At 43.4% G+C, this 21,760-nt stretch overlaps 1 protein-coding gene across 1 annotated transcript in view; it reads right to left on the bottom strand.

Moving 5' to 3' along the window:
* LOC131261075 (protein cortex-like) overlaps positions 1–20,877 on the bottom strand; it is a 36,967-nt gene extending 16,090 nt beyond the window's left edge. Inside the window, exon 1 of the mRNA XM_058262977.1 lies at positions 20,842–20,877. Coding sequence (XP_058118960.1) covers positions 20,842–20,862 — 21 coding nt within the window. The 5' untranslated portion in view covers positions 20,863–20,877. The remainder of the gene's footprint in view (positions 1–20,841) is intronic.
* Positions 20,878–21,760: the final 883 nt, after the last annotated feature.

Genomic DNA, 21,760 nt, shown 5'->3' with positions numbered 1-21,760 from the left:
TTCCAACGTGCAGACAGGATGCAACCGGACAGCATCCTGCAGCGGAAGAGCGTCGAAAAACGATGGTCCAAAAAGGAAGATGAAGAAAAGCGATCAATGGATCGACAACTCAGAGGCTGGGTGAAAATTGTTCCACCGAGAGACCGTTCCTCGTGCGCTTGGATGAGCACACACACACACACACACACACACCTTACCGTGGCGGGAAGCGTGCGCAGGCGTTAGTACATGTAAAATATATCAGAATTTCAATGAGATTATGTTAATGAACTCAATAAAAGGGGTAATAATATCGATACTTACGAATCGGTCCGGAGGGCCCATTAGGATGGCAGAAAATCATGTAAAACCCCTCTAGCAGCGACCCCTTCTTCTACCCCCAAAGGTATTTTAGGCACGCGTGTTTCCTCGTATGTCCTACCTCATTCATTCCCACCCACCCCTTGACTTCGAAGATGCTGATGGATCGTTCGATTAAACAACGAGCGTCTCATTAATGGATGCTGAAATGGACGATCGGCACACGACCAAGATCCTTCTTTGGAACCGGAAAGGATGTTTTCTTGTTTCTTTTGTTCTCCTCCTACTCGAACCTACGGTTAACTTTGTAACAAGATCATTAGACTTCTTAGGCAGTTATAGATACATGATCGAACTTTTCTATAATGATTAATAGTAGAACATGATAACAAAGTCAATCTACACATTTACATCTCTTTGGACCTCTTACTGTATACTGTTTGAGTCTTAGTTACTCGAAACTTTATTATGCTTATTCCGTACGATCTCAACTTTCATTTCATTTGTATTTTGAATTCATTTTTTATTGAGGCCAAGTTTATTTTTTAAATAGAACTTAGAAGGCAACTTATTTAATTCCGTTGAGGATCTATAGTCTTGAACCAAACAAAGACATTCCTCGGGCCGCCAATGAATCTTTTCTGTCGCCAAATTCTTGCGCAACAGCCTTCAACGCCACGCCAACTAACGGTAAAGTCATCTTATGTCGGCTTCCCTCCGTAAAAACGGTAGCAACCGAGACACACGTTTTGTTAACACGATCGTCGCGACAACTTAACCGAAATGTAGGAAGCTCAAATAACACGATCAAACAAAAAACAAACCAAAGATCGTGCATCCAGCGACGACACGCCGCACGGCACGCTGCACATAAATCAGTTTAATTAATTTGTGTTACATGCGCATGGAATGAACACATTGCACATCGCCTGTGTGTCGCTTCCATTTGAAACGGTTCTAATTTTCTTACATTTATCATCATGTGTGCCGCCTTCCGAAAGCTCGCGCTTTCCGCCGACACCGACAACGACGTCCCGAAAAGGGTGAACTCTTGGAGCCTCTGGTCCTACGATCACCACACAGTAGAACTCGATCATTCATCGATGCCGAACGTAGAAGGTGGGAGGGAGCAAAGGAAAAGAAGGAAAAAATGGCCATATAATTCCAAAGAAAGAAACTCCGCACTAGATTTAGTACCTCTTCGATCGATGTCGATGTATGTAAATGGTATATCGAGAAAAGTATTTCCTTCTTCTGTTTCTGTTTACTGTTTCCATTACCTTCGCAAACCACGCGGCTTCTGGTGAGCAAGAACAGGCCGCCCATTTTCGTAATGCCCACCATGATCGATTTTGTATCGTATTTTTCTTTTCCCGCTAGATGTTTAATGCCAACGGGGTCAAGAATTTCTTTACACTTTGATGCCGCTGGTTCCCTCAAAAAAAGGAGCAAAACCCTTCCAGTGTCCTCCAAGAAAAGACGCAGGGATAAAGCAGGCGCACGTGGTCCTGTGGCATCGCGATTTACGACTCGACCATGTAAATATTTTAATTTTTGAGATTCCACCACCTCGATAGGATAGAAGCCAACATAAGCGCACACCCTACATAAGCTCATTGATATTGGGTTTTCCGGCGTGCCGCCATATTAAAGCATGTCGGTCTACTAACAACCGATTCCGTGACATGTTGAAAAATCTCAATTGGGATACGATGATCACGTTTTCCACTCGGCTACCGATTGGCGACCGTTTTCCTAACGAACATAATGTACATGGTCCTTATTTTGCTATAATAATTTTTTCCCACTCGATCAGGTTTGACTCATTCATGCGCTTTCGATCACCAAAAGTCCGAAAGTATAATTCTGCTTTGATGTTTATGACACTTTTCCATGTTGATGAAAATCGCTTTCGAAACAAAAGTCCCAGTTGTAAAGTAACGAACCAAAGATTGTTAGTTCTCTCGTTTTTGCTGCTGTTTTATTCACCACTCTTCCGAACTTCTACCGATTGGAGTAACACGCCGCTTGACGTGTGCATAATTTATCGTCGCATTCAAAAGCACACGTTGAACACCGCGTTGTGGATGCTGAAAAAAATTGTGTATCAAATCCTGTCCAAATCGACAACCCTACACGATCTTCCTCCGCATCGGAGCTTACTCCAGTTAGGATGAAAATCGTGCTCCCACATTACGCGAAAATTTAACGCAATCCGTGCGCGTACCTAACGAACCAGGCGGCAAATGAAAAATATACCTACGCCTCGATCTTATGCCATACGACGGTCCGGCGACTCGAGAAGGCTCGCCAACAAAACGGTAGTAAATTTAAAATTGATTTTTCAATTCGACCATAAATTTTCCGCCACGGCTGGCGTGAGCATCTCACACACACACCGGCATTCCCGGCCGTCTCCGGGTCTCCGAGCCAGCGAGGAACTCTATCACGCAGTCGTAGTTCAACGGCGTGTCAAAGGGCCCACCAGAGTAGCACAACGATCCAGACGTTGTGACGCACAAAACTAGTTTCGTGTAGCGAATCGTTCTGAAGGCGAGCTGCAACCGCAACTAATCCTATCTTCTGGGGCAATGGTCAACAATCCTACCCAATGTCCTCGTCCTCGGATAGAGGTTATCACCTATTCCCATATGCCTCTCCCTAGCGGGTGGACTTAAGTACGAAAAGTTGGAGAAATTCTTCTCAAAAATATTTCTCAATAAAGCCAACCGTTAAGGTTCTCCCTTGCAAGACTACGTACCTTTTTCCATCTCGACGCCTTGTACTAACGTTCGAGCCACGCAAAGTCTGGTGGTCTGCCTGTGTGATTCATAATTAATGGCTCAGACACGACAGGGGGAGTCTGTTTCACCTACTTCAAACCTCTCGTGGCATGTGATACACCCAAGACCCATTGCTCCGCACGAGGAAAAATACATATCCTTGGCTAAGAAAGAAACAGAAATGGACTCCATTTCACGATGTTAGACTTCGCAATTGCACCGAAAAGAATTAAAACCATAAAGCACATTAACTTAGTCGAGTTTTGTATCTTTTAGGGGTCCTTCTCCAAAAGGAACAAATCGTCCTAAGATCTAGATTTCTTCGGGGGTCCGCGACAGCTGAATGGTAGCGCAGGTTAGAAAATTGGCTCATGAGCGCCAAGAGTCCCCACCTCTACGGCGTGGGTTCGAATCCCAACCGAGGACTGACTAGTATCCACGTACACATAGGGTATAAGTCTCGTAAGCCCTAGGCCGTAGCCAGGCATGACGAACAAGGTCGTTACGCCAATGAGAAGAAGAAGAAGAAAAAAAGAAGAAGAAGATCCTAGATTTCTTCAAACACCTTCCAAAGACATACTTTTAAGCACCCCATTTACAGTTGTACCTGTTGCACCTCAGGAGCAACTAAACACATTTTCTCACTTTACCGGGCGTGATTTATTGACTCCATTTCTAGTGGCCTGCAGGTATCTGGAATGTAGCCTTTTTAAATCGGCACGCATCATACGGTAAACACACAATTCGCATCATCCACATGCCACGACCTGAGGGTCATTTCGGTGTGTGTGGATTTATGGAAGAATTATGGAACACCATTTCCAGAGCATCAAACCGCTCATTTGCGGCAACCACATTTGAACCGATGGTGCACTGCTTGCTGGAAGTCGCTGCCCGAAGGGCATTCAACCTCCGCTAGAGTTTTCCGCACGTTGGTGGTATAATGGCTGGTGTGGCGTTTGGCACATTTTAAATACAATGTCCTGATGTCCCGATATCGAGTACGGAACGTGGCAGAAAGAAAATCTTACGTCGAACGTAATTGATGGTCTATTGTTTTCCGCCGCAATATTGCCGTCGCCTAAGGTGTACGGAGTGTCGTATTTCAGGCGCCACAAATCGGAGCAAAAAACCCATCGAACACACCTACGCCCGAAAAGTTCTTGCAGACCCACCATGGCTGCAGACCATGCAGGTCCGTGCAGAAGGATTGCGGAGGGTGCGAAAAAATAAATGTCATATTAATTTGATCGTATATTCCAATAAATTGAAATGTTCCATAATTTATTGATTATTATTTTCATGTTTCTCTCCCGCTTTATCAAGGTGATCGACGATATTTCTGCCCGCTTTCTTCCGCAGGAAAGAATACATTTTTGCAAGGCCCTTTTTTCGTGTGCGAGAGAGTTTGAGGTTCCGAACCGAACGCAGGCGACGAAGTGGTGAAATGTCATTATCGTCTTCTCGCCAGCTCTGGCCGCGCCATCATACAAGCACCAACGCGTTTCCGACAGCCGACTGAAAAGATCGCAAACTATCGCAAGCGATCTGGGCGAATGGTGGTAGAATGGAATTTTCGTCCGGAGGCCCCTTTGGGAGGCCCGCGTGCGAAGGCGGACAATGAGACATAATGTGCCGGTGATGGCCGCACTCCGGAGGGGCCTCACGCTGGGAAAAACGTCTACCTAACGCGACTACGAAGCCCCACTAGTGCCCTTTTTCCTTTGAGTCTCCCCCGGCGACGCTTTACAAAACGGTGAGTACACTATTGAAACGTCTTAATATCATAAACAAGTCATAAAATGTGCGGATAAGCCGCGTGCGCGACAGGCGAAGGTATAAAATGGGATATTTCACCGCATGTGACCATTATTGTGCAGGAGAGAATAATAGAGTTCATTAAAATTGATTCAGTCCACGAGTCGAGTCCAGAGAAAAAGAGAGCCCCCATCCCGATCCCTAGGAGGGAAGGGACGGGCTGGAAGAAGCGATAGACCGTTACGTCCGTTACTGTAGCCGATTTGGACAGCTTGGACAGCGGTGAGCTTGTAATCCATCCATTATCCAACCACGCGAGCTCCCTCAACTCGTCTAGACTCCCGGTGTATGAGTGTCCGGTGGATTGGAATGTGTCTATAGGATCCACGCACAGGCTCAACCACCGACTCCACACAGGATTCCGGGCGATAGTGCGTGATGAGATGACTAACCGAGCCCTTCACGATCTTATTCCCTGGAGGATGTCAATAAAAGTGGCGTGTCTTTTGCTGGTAATGTCGTACAATCCACGTTAGGAACCGTTGGTGTTGCTGTAGCTGATGTATGACAGCAAGGAGCAACATAATAGGCAGGCAAATGTCAAGCATTTCGCCACACTTTTGCATGATAAATCGGTATGTGGATAGTATTGCATCTCGGTGCATCAATAATTGTTGACAAAAAGCACTACAACCGACCGCGAATACCCTCAGGAATTTCTTAATGACTCGATGTGGTCATCATAATGATCGGAGGTTCTACAAGCTCTTAGGCATCTACCACGGTGCCATCAGTCTCTCACAACACGCTGACGGGTAGTATTGGATGACCAAACACGAAACGAGAAATATGTCAAACCCAATCGATCACCTTCCACGCTACGCATCAAAATGCGCCATACGAGCGTCCTATGGGAATGACCATCCAACGTTCGCACCATTTATGAACGGACGATTTTTACCATAGGGAATATTGTTTGCCTTAGCGAAACTAGTGCATGTGCACAAATAATCATAATGACCAAGTTCACCACGTCCGGTCTCACACTCCATTTCGAGCGTTCCGCGGGGCGATCTTCCGGTTCAATTTAGCACAGAAAGAGGCAACAGAAATGCTCACGTAAACGATCTCATATCGTGAATGGCAGATGAGATGTGAACAAAAACGCAGCTCCAGGCGAGGGCAAAAGGTGCAAAAACGCCATCACCCAAGATGATCGCCGCATTGACGATCATGCATTTATGCAACGGGGCACGCGGTAGGCTTTATTTGAATTCGTCCCGTCATCATAGGAACGCCCGTCATCCCGACCCACGATCCGTTTAGATTTTTTCCTCTCCATATTTTGGTATCCACAAGGTGATGAAAGAGAACCATCGATAAGGTGAATAACAACAAAACAAAAAGGTATGCGCTCCAGACATAGTTCCACACGCGCTGGAAAAGCCCTCCGCTCTGGTACTGTTCGGCGTCAATTTATACCGTGTGTGTATGTATGTGTGCTACCGGATGAAACTTTTATCGTTCGATTTGATGCTTTATGATTTATGTGCGAGCTCCGGGGACACCCAGAATACCATGTAAGGAATGCTGCCCACGGACCGTTTTTTCCCTACTGCTTTATTCCCGTTCCATTTGTAGCACAACCTGGAAAGATCCCCTGAGAACCTAGAAGAGACACACATGCAGAACTCCCGAAATGGCATCGGATATAATCGGACGGTGTGAGATTTCTTACATTGTGGTGATTAATGGTCTCCCACAGTTCGTAGGCCGAATGCGCCACCACTGTTAATTAGAGGAAGCGTTACATTTTCCCACCGACCATCTTGTGCTCTCTAGGAGGTGTCGATTGCACAGCACCCTTCCGATCTCCCGGGTGCCGTCAAAGCGCGCCACTCCGACAAGGAATAGATGATGATTGAAAAATTTCATAACTTTATGCTGTCCGCCTCGAATCATCTGCGCCCTCCCTGCACTCAGGGAGATCAGCACTGAGAAAGAAACGGTGCGCACAAAGGCAAACGACTTTGAAGTGTGTTCATAAATGTTGAATGTTCAGTCCTGACGACCTCCCCGCTGGACGTCTGTCTGCTGAGTGTCTATATTCCACTCCCTACGAGATTCGCTTGAGTGATAGTGTCCATCACCAACGGGGTGGACTTCGGACCCCTGCTTGGTACCGGTTTGGTGGAATTGAATGAGCTGTTTGTGTCGCGTCGCGTCCCGTTGGCTTTTACGACTTAGCACCTTGCAATCCCAACGAACAAAATGCTCTCGGAAACTACTTCTTTCGGTGGAGAAAGATGATGGAAATCATTCTTTGGATCTTTGGGAAATCAATCTGGATCTTGGAGGATCAAATGGGATTGCATTTATAGTCGGTCCAGCCATTGAGAACTTCATCGATTTATCGTATGCATCGGATTGAAGTTTGATCTTGGGTTGCTGATGTAGTGCATCTAACATCTGATGGCTCAATATATAAAATAGTTGAATCCCACCAATAGAGGATTTGCGTGGACTAACCGAAACCAACTGTAACAAAGTAATTTGTTAATTATTTGTAGATCAGCTCTGTTTTATTCTGCGAAAAGTCCAGATCCACAGAAGATATGCCAAACCAGAAACGGAAGATCTAGTAAGTCCGAACAGATTATTCCAAAGCCTGCATGAACTCCTTCCGAAAAAAAACCCATTCAGTGTGGGGAACACATTCCGTCGAGCAACACCCGGAGTAGTGCGTGCACTCCGCATCCGAAAAGCGCCAGATATCACCCGTCTGGTGGCGTCGGTCAGGCGAAAGAATTTTAATTGGTATCCGATCTCGGGTGGTTTTTAGCGTCATTTTCGTCGAGACACGCGTGGCCCGCTTCTACCATAAGCGGCGGGACCGCCAGATGAGGGCCGAAGAACACGAGTTACGACTCCTCGCCATGTTCCGCCCGGTGTAATCTTGATATTGTATATATATATTTATATTGTATATAAATTTTCGCTCCCCACACTCACGGCATGACCTATTCTCCCCGCTTTCCTCGGGATTGGAACTGGACCGGGCGTTCCCTCCTGTGGACGATGAGATTCCCAACTTGTTTTTTCGTCTAGTGACCAGTAATGGATTCCGTGCGATATCACTCCTGCCACCGACGACGACAACCGCCAAGACCACGGCTAGATACGACTCCGCGCGACACGATGAGCCTCCACCGAAGGAAGAAGAAAAAATCGCCACCAAAGCTCCGATAGGACACGGACATGCAATGTGCTGTTGGTGGCCGCTCCAGACCAAGCCTGTCCGCCTACGCACGCCGCCTTAACCTAACGCCAGTCGGTTGCGCAAAATGCAACGAAAACGCAATTCACTCTGTGCGTTTCCGTCCCTCCGTTCCCACTTGGCCACTTGCTGCTTTGGGGCGAGAAGCAAACAATCGCATGCCGTGTTAGCCACCAACGCGATGCACTTTCAAGATGCGGCACCGGTTCCGCTTACCCGGCGAGGAGGCGAACAAAACTGGTCCAGGTTAGTGGGTTTTTTCCTACCTCATCACCCGGGGTTTCGCGTTTCGGTATGCGATGCCCTAAGTGGATTACATTACCTTTACTTAAGGTCCGCAATGAACGCACAAAACCTTGCGGAATAGATACCCATCATCAGTGCTGGTGATGATTTACCAGACGACGGCCGGAGTAATTTCCACTCTAGCGAAAAAAGTAGGTTCCAACCAGAAGTTTCGGTCCCATTAAAAATTTACAATTAGAAACGCAATCGTTCCAATCGGTAAGCTGTAATCACCTGGGAGTGTGTCGCCCAGATGATAAACTTCAGTAGCCACCCACAAGCCTTTCATAGCCACAAGAAAAATAAAGAAAATAGTGCGTTATAACTTGTCGTCGTCATCAAGAACTAGGGAATAATTTAATTGCCAACGAAGATACTGAAAAACCACAGGACAGTCCGTAGTTAGATCGATCGCAGGCGGTAAACCACCCGCTAAGGGTACTTGGGATATTTGCGAATAATTTTTTATCTGTTTTATGGCTTCTTAACTGTAAGAAGAGGCGTTCATTATTGCAAATTTCAATGACACATGTTAATCACCATGCCAGATCTTTATTCAATGCCAACGGAAGCTGTAGGCCGACGATCATAATTTCGTAAACAAATATTCACCAAACTGGTCGTTCTAATTTCAGGTCCCAGGAGGCGTTGGAAGCCAAACGATGAAATTCCGTGAGCACCGCTACCAACCATCACCACCGCCACCTCTAGAACTCACGAACCAAAACCTCTAGGATTACAGAGACATGCTGGTAAAGATGGACTACTGGGTACTTCTGGACCAAGAGGTTTCCAGGGGCTCACAGATACACCTGTAAATCTCGGAGCACCAGATAAAGATGAACAGAATGGACACCTTGGACAACCGGGTCCCGCTGGTCAACTTGGCATCCGCGGTAAACGAGTATTCCCAGGAGGACGAGATCCTGCAGAAACACCGAAAACTCCTGGCCTGCACGGTCAAACGAGAGCACAAGGAAACGAGGGGCCACCGGTAAGAAATCACTCTATATTTTCTACTGGCTTGTGATTACTAACACAAACGTTTAGGGCGCTTCTGGACCCAATGGACATCAAGGGGCATCGAGTTTAGTTGGAATGCAGAAAGGCGAACGCGGAAGTTCAGGATGGTCGTATTGACGAACGTGGTCTCCATGGTCTCCCAGTAGCTTCAGGTGAACCTGCTCGGCGAAGCAAGCACCCCAGGAGGGCTCGGTGATCGAGGTGCAGTACGACCGATTGTAAGTTGCAACATTTTGATGGGTTTCTATTTTAGTCTTGATATTAAACAACGTATACTTTATAAGGACTAACGGAAGAACCAGACTTCCCCGGAATGCTAAGAACCTGGACGTCACGGAAACTCAGGACCGCCAGGCTTACCTGTTTCACATGGCATTGAAAGCATCAAAGGAAAGATAGTCAATGATGGACCTCCTGGTTCATAAAGTAATCAAAGACTACAAGGAGTATCAGGAGATCGTGGCCTACCGGGACTTCCTGAGCTGAGTGGCATTAATGATACGAGGGGGTTCCTCATCACGTTTGAAAGCTTTACAGAACAACAGGACCATCAACGATGCATGGGTTTGGAATCGCACGTGTGTGTGCGTCCACCATGAAAAAGAAATACATTAATGATGTGATTCAGACGTTTGTGTATAATTCAGGAATCAATTTGAAAGAACTTAAGAATTGTGTTTTAAATAAATCCCATCCAGTAATGTGTTTCAATGTATCGTCATCATGTTAAGGAAATCAGCATGACAAAGGTAATGTAATGTTTATGGTTTTTTAGCCTTCGCGATGAACAAGAAAAGAGCAACGAAGATGGATCAAGGTGTACTCCATGTAAATTGGTTACAAATTGAGTGGCAAAGGTGTTGGCTCACGATTCACACTACCGAACTTATTCTACTGTCTGTTGTTTTACATATTTTGTTATTGTAGCCTTTTCTTGTTCGCAAAAGGAATTTTATCGACCATCAATGTTTAGCGATGCGCGATATATAAATGTGTTACAAAATTTTGTACTTTCAGCTTATTCACATGAAGCGATAAAAAGAAATATTCCAAACTCCACACCTGAAACGCCGGTTGACATTTTCTGATTCGATTATTCCAATAAAAAAAGTAGGTAAATGGAGTAGCGTTGGAGTATTTCTCTGGTGTTATACATTTACCACTAGTCTTTACAAAATTCCCTTCATCGAAGTGTTGCAACAACTAGGTAACGGTTGTGCAAACATTCGTGAACTTGTCTTTAATGGCACCTGTTGCGACTCCAAGGAATGGAATCCACCGAAAGCTCTGCCAAACAAAGTCGGAAACATGGAGCGACGCTGTTGCCATTCGACGGTACCATTACGAACATATCGGCGTCATGAATCATAGAAATATGCCTCGCTGTTGGAGTACTCTATGCAAAAAATCGATCGTGTTTCAGTGCAGAAACCTTGAGGCTCGCAGGCTCGTGGCTCGCGTTTTTCCCAGCTCAGCATGTCGGACCGATGCTCCGACTGACCATGCACTGGTTTCAGTTTTTTGCACAGTGAGGTGCAAATGGGCTTGTTTTTGTGTGGGTCGAAACATATCATCAAGATAGCATGTGAACAGCCACAAGCTCTCAGGTTCATATGGAAGGATTACTAAACACACATTCCAGTGCGATTTGCATTGCCAGGATGAAGCCATAGACATTCTTTGGTGGAAAACAAAGGAAGGATTTATTTTAAAGCAGGATCTGCTGATGAACAGTATACGATTTTCAGATGTGTAATAATAAATAAAATAATAATAAATAATGTCTCTAAATAAAACATTTCACTTATGTCTTTAACAATATCGAGGTGCGTTTTAGCTTGAATATGTGTAGATTTGAAGAAAATCTGCATCGCTAGCCCCAAGCCGGTGGCGCAGGACACAAGTTACGTTAAACTAATTTTGATTATTAGTAGTAATTACTGTTATTCAGCTGTAGTATGTCGAAGTCGACAGCTGACAGAACAAACTTCACGACACAAGTCCAGGTGTCCAGTCTCAAGGAGATAGGGGTTGCATTAAAACGTCAACCAAAGTCGAGGAGGAGAAGCTGAAGCTGACCAACCGTCGTGATTCCAGTGTTTGTTCGAAGCGATCCTCGATTCACTCACTGATGACTTGGCATTGATTTCGTATGTTTAAGAGCTTTGGAAGTCGATTGGAGTATTTTGTGTCGGAAGCTGTGGGAAAACCTAGGTGAAATAGTTTAACTATATGACAATAAATTCGACCAGAACCAGTCATGGCGTAATGCCGAGTTGCATTCGGTCGGCGAAATCAGTCGGATTGGTGCAAAGTTTATGCATCCGAGTGACATAATAATTAGCGGTGCAAGCTACAGTCCATGTGTGCAGGGTGTGCCCGGCATTGCATATGGTAGTTAATTATTGTTATTTTATTTTATGAGCTGAACATTCGCACAGGTTAATTATCATGAGGCTTACAACTGCAATTAGAAGCGGGATTGTCTGGATCACAAAAAATCTGAAATCATCATGGTATGAAGTAACTTCTAGAAGTACCACAAACGAATATCATGAGTGAAAAACCTCTGTGATCAATTCTTGTTTACAAAAAGATATTTAAAAAGATAAGTGTCACCAAACCGATCGACCATCGAAACAATGCAATAAAAGACATCGCGTGCCAACATCCAAATCGTTTCATTTCAATAATGGACGGTTGTTTTATGAAAATTCACCCTATCGCAGCGCTTCGATCAGAAACCTGGGTCGAAAACGGGCTCCAGTCTCTCTGGGAGGTCTTGCGCTACTGGAAGTCATCGCCTCGGAGTCGTTTGGCAACTGAGCATCCGGAATTCCACTCATTGGAAGCTCCACATTTTATTTGTGCCGTTTTACAACATTTGTATTTAAATTAGCCCGTATCTGGTTCAATCCCGGGATGGCCAGAGACTTCTTGTTGCGCTCACCGTAACATTTCGTATCATATCAGGAGCGAGACCACTGCTGGGTCATGCTGAGTTGTGGGACTGATATTTATTTTAAAATGTGCGATTATATTCGTTTGTTTCTTGCATTCCGTACGGTTAAAGCCACGAAATGTAGAAAGAGGAAAATATCTCCATCATGGCTGGAAGCATGACCACAAGTTACAGCATGTTTTGTTCACCCTAGAGATTGAGATCCAAGGGTGCAGTCAAGTCAACTAGGAATAAGTTGAAGTCTACGAAAACGCAAAGAAAAACTTGAAGAATGGCACATTACACAACGCCCTTCGTCCGCTAATGAAAGTACGATAATGAAAGCTCTATGGACATGGGCAGAGTATGTGTTTATTGCAATTTATGTCAGTAGCATTGTAAATGCTTTTCTTTTCCTACCCATTTCCGATTGAAACATAATGAAGAAAAGTTTCCATATTCGGCTTGGGTTGAAAGCGTCTTAATACAGAAGGCAATAAACTTGTTTGTTATCATATAAAATATAGCTGCAAAAAGGATAAGCCCTCTCTTTACTTCATGTTGGGTTGTTTCAAATTGTACGAAACAAGCGGTAATAAACAAGCTCGACTAACCTAAAGTTAAAAAAAACTCCAGGGAATCAAAAGCTCAACTTCTGCAGCTTGGATGCATGAAACTGACCGTTGGGTAAACGTTTTTGAAATGCCATTGTAATTTTTATATTCTATCTATAGATTACTTAATTCAGTTCACAATTGTTTATAGAATGCAAAAGCTTTATATAAAATGATACAGAAAACTTCGTGTAATCGATAATTCAAAATAATCAGAAGTGTTCATCACAACGTAGGCTATAGAACAAAGCACTACCAACAAAAATACTCGGTATAATTTCAAGCACCAGTGATTAAAGCCACTCATTGCGAAGTCGGTATTAGCCTGTGTATTGCATCGGTGTGGAAGTCTACAGTAACAATTAAAATTGCAAAACCGAAGAATATATTTAATGTATGATAATTTGATTATACAAACAACATCTACAACATGGGTTGTATTGATAAACCTATAGTTAATTACTTGAAATCGATTAATGTTCACATAAATTGGTTGCGGCTACAACATGAACATGATCAAAGCAAACTTAATTGAGGTCACTTTTCTAGCAGGAATAGCTTTCCGAGGAACAGCTTTTCAAAGATAGGTGATGAAAATGACATAAACTAGTTCAGGTTGGTATGTTTTATGGTTCCTCTATTGCGGCAGAACACTTGCTGAAGTGATTAAAAATACCAATTCATCATCTTTCGTTGTTGAACCTTCACACGATCAATGCTTTACCACGCCCCGGTACAAGATCGACTACCGACGACAATATTCATCGATATTTTCCCGTTTGAAATGGAGTATGAAATGAGCACCAGATGAATAGGTGAAAATTAACGCGCATATTTCAAATGCGCGTGCGGCATTTTCAATTAGTCATGCGAATTTCCGTTTCTCGGAAAAGTAATGAAACATCGTAGTTTGTGAACTTATCTTTACTATTGAGGATGGGAAGTCACGCAAAGCTTAGAATCTCCGTATAGACAGGATATGCATATCCCCAGCGATTGAAAATCTGGTTCACGATGGAACGAAATATCGCACACTTCGAATGAACTACCTCACATCCACATGCGTTTTAAATCTTTATCGGACCCTTTTTTGCATACCCTACTTCACGAGATTTATCTGAGGGTTCAATACCTCGTCCATTGGGAAGCGGAGACAAGTGAAACCGCACCGCTTCCCATTGAGAAACCTGTTCGGTGGTTACGTTTGCTTCGATTTCGTCCAGTTCGGCAGGAAAAGCAAATCAGCTGATGTCAATTCGAAGAGATGTGCAAAACCAGTCCCACCATGAAGCCACTGTGTGCATGAAAGTGTGCGGGTGATTGTTGAATGGACGGATCGATGCAGTTGTTTTCCTGTCATCCTGTCAACGTCTAGTGGCTCGATCATTTTTCGGGAACTTGAAATGAAGCTCACTCTGGTTCATTTATTCGTTTGATGAGATGTCAGAGTGTTGAATCCGAAACAGCAGGGATGAAGAAAAGATCGATCGATTGTTTGAGAAAACGTTTTCGTTGAACCATTCGCCAAAGATGTTTTGATTGATCGTTCACGTGCAATACAAATGAAAACAAGTGGAATATATTTCCCTGTGCCAAAATAACAAAAAATGATAGCATTTTCTCTTTTATAGTTGAAATATTGAACCCATTTTAATTGGACGTCGATGAGGACCACACGCGTGGCTTCCATTTGTCCATAATTGAATTGGTTAAACCCCGTCCGTTATGGACAATAATGAAATGACCATCTGTGGTATGCAAGTGGAGTAACCTTATTTGGTGTTATCGTTGAGCGATAATTAAAACATGATTACACGCGTCTGAAGATCACTGTCCATCGCACACGTGCACCTTTTAAGGATCGTTGGAGCTTCGATGGCATTAATGTTTGACCACGTGCCGAGATCGTTCTGGTGTGGCTGGAAAATTCTCGACTAAACCGATCAGTGATATAGTACAAAGGATATAATTTTCACTTATTGGCTTGTGGAAAATGATTCCGATCTTTTGCACCACATAAGGAATGGCATTTAATTAACATAGTTTGTCATCCCTTCCATATCGATAGAAGACACGCGCTCAACTGAGCATTTCCACCACACGTAAAGTACACTTGCGTGAGCGTTTTATGCTGTTGAGGAATTTTCATCCATTTCTTGACGAGCACTTCTTGCTGAAGCAGATTATCAGGTTGCGATTTCAATTAAACTTTAATGGAATTTCAACCGCAAGATCGTTCGTGGTTTATCGATGGAATGTGAGCACATTTTGTAAGATCTTCACCAACCAGTCGTGCTGGTTGCTTGGCCGTGTAAGTCGTGCATTATTGCAGTGACCTCCCACTTTTCGCGTGAAGCTATGTTTGTTCACGTGCCCACTACACGGACCCATGCCTGGCTGGACTGTCTTGGAAAGGATGAGTGATCGCGACTACAAAACGATCTCTTGGGGTCCGCCACTTAAAAGTGTTACGCTCGAGCTTACCAGCTGGGCCTTACCCAATGGAAAATATGCTGAATAACACAGAAAACGCAAAAATTTATTTTAATACAATTATTTCAATGGAGCATGGACAGGCGTGGCATTTGAGTTCATGAAAAAATAAAACTAAGCACGTCAGAAGAGTTTCAATCAAACTGCTATCATAGATGAGTTGATTTTAGGTAAACATTCTTAAACCTAAATGTTCGGTTAGTCGTTAACCCGAGCGGACTGTAATCGATCCTCATACATCAATGCGACTCCTGGGCGAGCTCCACGGGGTGAGCAGAAAAGAAGCCATTCCGGTAAAACGGACATTTAACAAAAACATTAACGTCTTCCTCGAGCGTCCGTGTAACTGTCTTTCTGGAGTTTGATCCAAATTTTTCCCTTGGAGGAGGATCATTACACGACTTTGCAACGCCATACCGATTCACGATCGGGGTGATATCGGGGAGAAAATGAACCATCGAGCACAAGATATACCATTTGCTCGATAATTGTTGCGCAATTAACTTCGTGCTGCACCGAAGGGATACATTAGGACGGGTTTGAGTTGAAGAGTCCATTTGGGCGACAATCAGAACGGGTTGAGTTATGCCAGCAATGTAGTTCCAGAGATGGAAAGCGTGAGCTTTAGTCGTGGAATTCAGTTTTGCTTCCGAAAGAAGTTGTCAAAGGGAGAAAAATGGCAACGATTGATATGATATAGAATTCAAAAAGAGTAGCTCGAGGTGTTCTCAATTGAATGAATGGAGCAACTTCTTGCATTTCAATGAGTTGACGATGTTGATGGATCCTCTTTTTTCAGGATATGATCAATTCCACGAGGAGGTCTCCACCTCATGCTCATGACTTTAATTAAAGGTTGTGAAGCTATGCTTGGTCCACATAATTAGTCGCTCCTAACAACGTTCTCGGTCTCCATCGAGCAATGAAGTTTGATTTCGAATCATCATCGCCTTCGTTACCGATACTCCTCAACCCATGTTGTCCCTCACACAACCACACGAAGCGCAACCCCAAGCAAAGCTTTCCATCCACAACTCCCGGCGGCGACCAGTTTTCCATCATCATCTTCATGATAGAGACCGAAGCCATTTTTATCAGCTCACGTTTATCATTGGAAAGTTATCGTAGGCCCTAGAGTGGGCTCGGTCGTTCGGTCGGTCTCCTGGAGGCTATTTGGTGGCTGAACTGGCAACGTCGGTGCGAAAGCACCCGGAGAGGAAGGACACCTCCGGGATCAGGGGGCGTGCGGGTTATTATGGGGGTTGTTATTAAAATTCAATTTAAAAGCAGTTCCGCAAGGCACTTTAGCAATGGCATTTGCACCGGGTCGCGCAAAGTCGAGCGATGCTCAGAGATATGGCTCGGCCTCACATTCCTATAGGTAGGTAGGAATGCTATGCGAAATGTGACTCATTTAAAAATTATTGCAAGATGTAGGATTCATACATCTTTTCGTTCGAATATTGTTCAAACTCGATGCAACTTTTCATTCCTAAAAAACGGTAATTTTTTACTTCAACAGTGACATGGGTTAGAAAAAGTACTTACAGTTTATCGCCACGGATGGTTTCTACACTGATATTTATCACCAATACAGGTACTAATACTAGCGAAAGCTCTTCCATGAATCCATCGAGGTCCATGAGCATTGATCGTTTCCATTAAATACTGTATATTTACTAATCTTGCAATAGGCTCATACGTTTTCTATTTGATCTTCGGCAACTTAAATGTCGTCAGTGGCACTTTCACTCTCACTTTGTTGTAGAATGCTCCTTGAGAAATATTTTCCCACTGTTATAATTTTAAATGTAGTCAACAAATGCAATCGAAAACTCTCGGAAAATCTTGAGAATTCACTTGTCCAATAATTTGATCTGATTATTAATTATGATCTCCAACCTACTATCAGTTTCCGTGCCAAACGTTTCGCTTGTGCACATATTGTGAGTTGTTTTCGAAACTTTCCCCTCCCTGCAAAACATCACTGAGAGAAGGAGAACTGAAATTAAAAAAGGATTGCGAGAGAAGATTGTAAGAGAGAAAGAAAGGTTGCGAGAGTGACTTACGAGCATGGAATAAAAACGGGTTCGTCGCTTAAATTTCGAACGAAAGACTTCAACGAACGAAATTTGTTTTGGTTCGTCTTTTAAAGTTCTGTTTTGTTTGCTAAAAAAACTGTTCAACAAGTAAAATAATGTCGATGTTCGTTAGAAAGAATCATCACATTGGATTTCATTTCCATCGGGAATTTATCTTCTGGAAAATACTTCTTTGCTCTGAAAAATGAAGTGCACAATTATCCTGAAAAGAGCATTCTGTACGTATGGTGATTCAATTACGAGACGAACAATACAATCGTTTGTGATTTGCAAGCCTTCTCGCACAATTAGAAACACTTTAAGGAACGCGAACCAAAATGAATACCTGAGTCGATAGATAGCAGTAAAATGCGTCCAAATTGGACACACAAAGACGTCCCCCGTTGGACTCCTCAAAGGGTCTGTCCCGCTGCTTCAAACATGTGCTTCAATTCGTATCCACACAAACCAGTAATACGGTTGACTTCTAAGCATAATTGCAACCCATAATACGGTCCCTTTTGGTCGCTCCTGTGTCTAACTAACGTATCGGCTTCACTGAATGTTATCAAAAGGGGTGCATAGTGACCGACCTGCTCGATGCAACGGTAGCACGGCTCAGTTACACGGGCCGATTGCTTCCTACCGATCGGCGGAACGACATAATGTTATCACTTGAAGGCAGCTTTTAAGGTTATCCGCATTGAGTCTGGGAAGACGCCGGCGAAGAGTGGCGTCATTTTACCGCTTTTTGTTACGCAATCGCAACCTGACTCGAGTTGCAGGCTGGGGTTGCTAATGATCCATTACCACAAGCAATTATAGCTGAACTTATCACGTATCTTACGGATACAGTTTCCTCTTTTACGCAGGGCTTAGAGCTTCTGCTTTACACCATGATCTCGGACCTCTCCGCAATGGTTTTATACTGTGACGTTACGCACCGTTCGAGTCGAGTCGGTTGAAGCTCTTTAATAGGCTTCCTTTACCGACAAAAAGTTTTTTACGATACCTTCGCGGTGTGCCTACATCCGTGGGACATATTTGGGTTACTACCATTTTAATAATTAGATACTGTCGGCTAGAAATAAGTCCTATATGGAATGTGAATCAATTGGGCCATCGATTGCAAGGGATGAAAATTTCCGGTCGAAAGGAAACGTACTGGTTTGATTATTCTAAAATTGTTACATGAACTTTGGTGCATACGAATACTAACTGCAAGAGGTGCTAGTACTTCTCGCCAAAAGGCAATTAAGTTAAAACCAAAACTCATGGTCTGACAAATACAGGATCGCAAACGCTTGATTATAAATGTTTGGGATCACTAACAAAATGTTGTATTAATCGAAAACATACTAAACTAGCAAGCCATCCCAGCACCATCCATAAATTGATACACTATCGCACATGGATGATTTTTTTAATAAAAACGATGCTTGTGTCTGAAATTATTCGCAGGGGATTAACCGCGCATACTAATAAAAATGACTGAATAATAATTACAGCATCTTACTTTTCTACGAAACAGAAAAGTTAAGATGTCCTTGAAAAGTTGCTTCAATTCTTTGTCTTAATTTTTGTACATTTATATTGCACATGTATATTGTTTACTAGATTTTTTACTAGAAAGATCTTTTCAACACAAAACAAACGAGTGAACAGCCATCAATCGTGCGAAAATCCCCTTCCCCAACGTTAAATGTAATAAAAATAATAATCATGATAAGTGATTACTTTCCCTCCCATAATTATTGATGTTGATATCGGCATCCTATAACAACATTTGCAAGTGAAACCACGTCCAGGTAAACCGATTGAAAACGTTAAAAAAGAGTTTCACTACGCTGCAGTGTGTGGTCATTGCATCGGATAGTTGGCTCAAAGCAGTTTTCTGCCCACCAGACTTACTTTTTAATGATACAAATTTAATATAACTACAAACGATGACGAAACTGAAGCATATTCCATTTCGCCTCCAGGTTCCACTTTAAGCCGATACGCTAATTTTTCCTCACTTGAAATTCTTTTCAACCACTACCAGCGATCCACAGGTAATTAAATTAAAGACATGAATAATTGTATGCAGGAGCGTGGAATATAAACAACCATTTCCACCCACACACACCAGCACCGGTAGATAAGAGAACATCGGCCGCCTGCAGTGTGTTGAGCATGCGTGGACTCCTTTCGATGATTCCCACTGTGTGTGTCATTTTCCTCAGACAATAATAAAATCGGAAAGAAAAAACAGCATCCACATTCTGGGTGGGTTTGGTTGGAGCATGGCAAACGGTCGTTTTATATTTGACCGCTTGCATCGAGCGGCACAAGGGAGCTCTTACCTCGGTTCGGTATGGGTTCCGTGTTCGATTACCTTTTACGATTCTGCGCGATGATTTATAAAATAGCTTCTTCAGCAGTCGCTGCCGCGCGGCAGTATTTCACTTCCGATCCTTTTGCCCCATGCAAGCGGCAAATATATTTAAGGTTTGTTTTACAGCCAGCAAATCGAATCATACACACGCAAGTATCGACCAAAAGACTTCTTTAGGTACATTTGTTGAGTTTTGATACAGCCTATCTGTAGCATGTGATTCCCGGGATCTCTAAATCTGCAGCACATGCGTGCCATGATCTTTTTACTGTGGAATTCATCGGTATATCCGGTAATGATCATAGGAACTCCCCACGACCATCCAAGCAAGCGATTTATTACACGTCGAGGTAAAGTAACTTTCGATCGAGGAACATGTTTTTCACCCCACCGACCACCGTTCCCTTCCTAGGCGTTTCGTTTGTGTTGCCTCCATAAGACTCTCATGTGCGGTACAAAATGTACAGACTTCCAGCATCCTCTTTGTTGACGATGCGTTCGCGGTGCTCCGATAGAATCGATCGTACAAGAAGTTAGATTTCGCTCGAATGCCGTATGGCACTACCCTTGACTGAAATCTCAACTTGATTGATTTAGATTGAGCCATCACGAATCGGTGCAAGCGGGACGATAAATAACGGCTGCCTTTGAAGAAAGCAACCTGCTTTCTTGGGGGTGATGAGCGGTTACTTTGCGCTTCTAAGTCATGAGCGGATCAATTTGAGCATCCCATTTATACTGCGGAAGATTTAACAGGTTGCAGTGATAATTGTTTATACGTATTGGATTCAATAAAATCATCAATGCATCATTTTTCATTTGCAAAGCATCATTTTATGAAAAACTGTGTTAGTAACAACTTAATTGAAATTGGCTCTTCAAACTAATTAATGAGTAACAAACGCTTACCACACAGTGAACCACTTGCATACAGCAAGATAACAGCGATTCGTCTCGGTTGCCCTTTGCGTACTTTCAAATGTTTCTCCGTTGTTGTTATTTTCTTTCTTTTACATCTCTAGACGATGTTCGACCATATCCAACGCCCGTACTGGGCTTCGTATCGCAACGAAAAAATCACCAATGTACTGTACTGCACCGAAGCCGGACAAACCGTGAAAGAATACGCCCAGCTTGAGAAAACCGCCCGAACCACACCTGAACGACCGATGGGTTCAGATGGAGAAATGGAGACGAGAAGCACAAATAAAAAAAAAGCATGACATAAATGTTGCAGAAATGCAGAAGCTTACTGACTCCGGCAGGCTCGAAACATTACAACTTCCGACCACACCCTCCGCTTACTTCAGGTCACGATATTGACCCACCGATCTCATTTTTATCGAGTTCTGTTTTCCTCTTTCCATGGCCAAAGCGATGTCCGGTAGTGCTCAAACAAGTTATGGCGCACGGCGTAGAATAGTAAATTAGACCTTACCATAAGTTAATCTATTGCTTTGGCTGTTTCCTCGATGATTCTCTTTCAATGTATCGCTCAAATTAAAAGTTGTTAATTTTTCGAATCAGATTTAGGTCAAAACCGATTAATAATAATGTTAGGCATGCTGTTAATGTTTCTGTTGCACCAAATAAACCAGCTATATCTTGTCAACATGATCTACAGCGTCAATAACCAATTTCCAAGAAAGTCAACTTTTTAAGATAAACCGGTACCGCATGACGAATGGTACCGATGGAAAAGTGATTGCAAGTGATAAAAAGCAATTGTTATGTGCAGTCGAATGGCTTCGTTGTTGCAAAAGGTGACCGTTAAGCATAGAACAGGAAATAACTCATAAATATCGTTCGATCGTCCAAAACGCATAAA

The sequence above is a fragment of the Anopheles coustani genome, chromosome 3 (assembly GCF_943734705.1).
Source record: "Anopheles coustani chromosome 3, idAnoCousDA_361_x.2, whole genome shotgun sequence".
In the NCBI taxonomy this organism is placed as follows: Eukaryota; Metazoa; Arthropoda; class Insecta; order Diptera; family Culicidae; genus Anopheles; species Anopheles coustani.
Note: the sequence above shows the minus strand (reverse complement) of the source record. Positions and strands in the feature narration are given on the sequence as shown.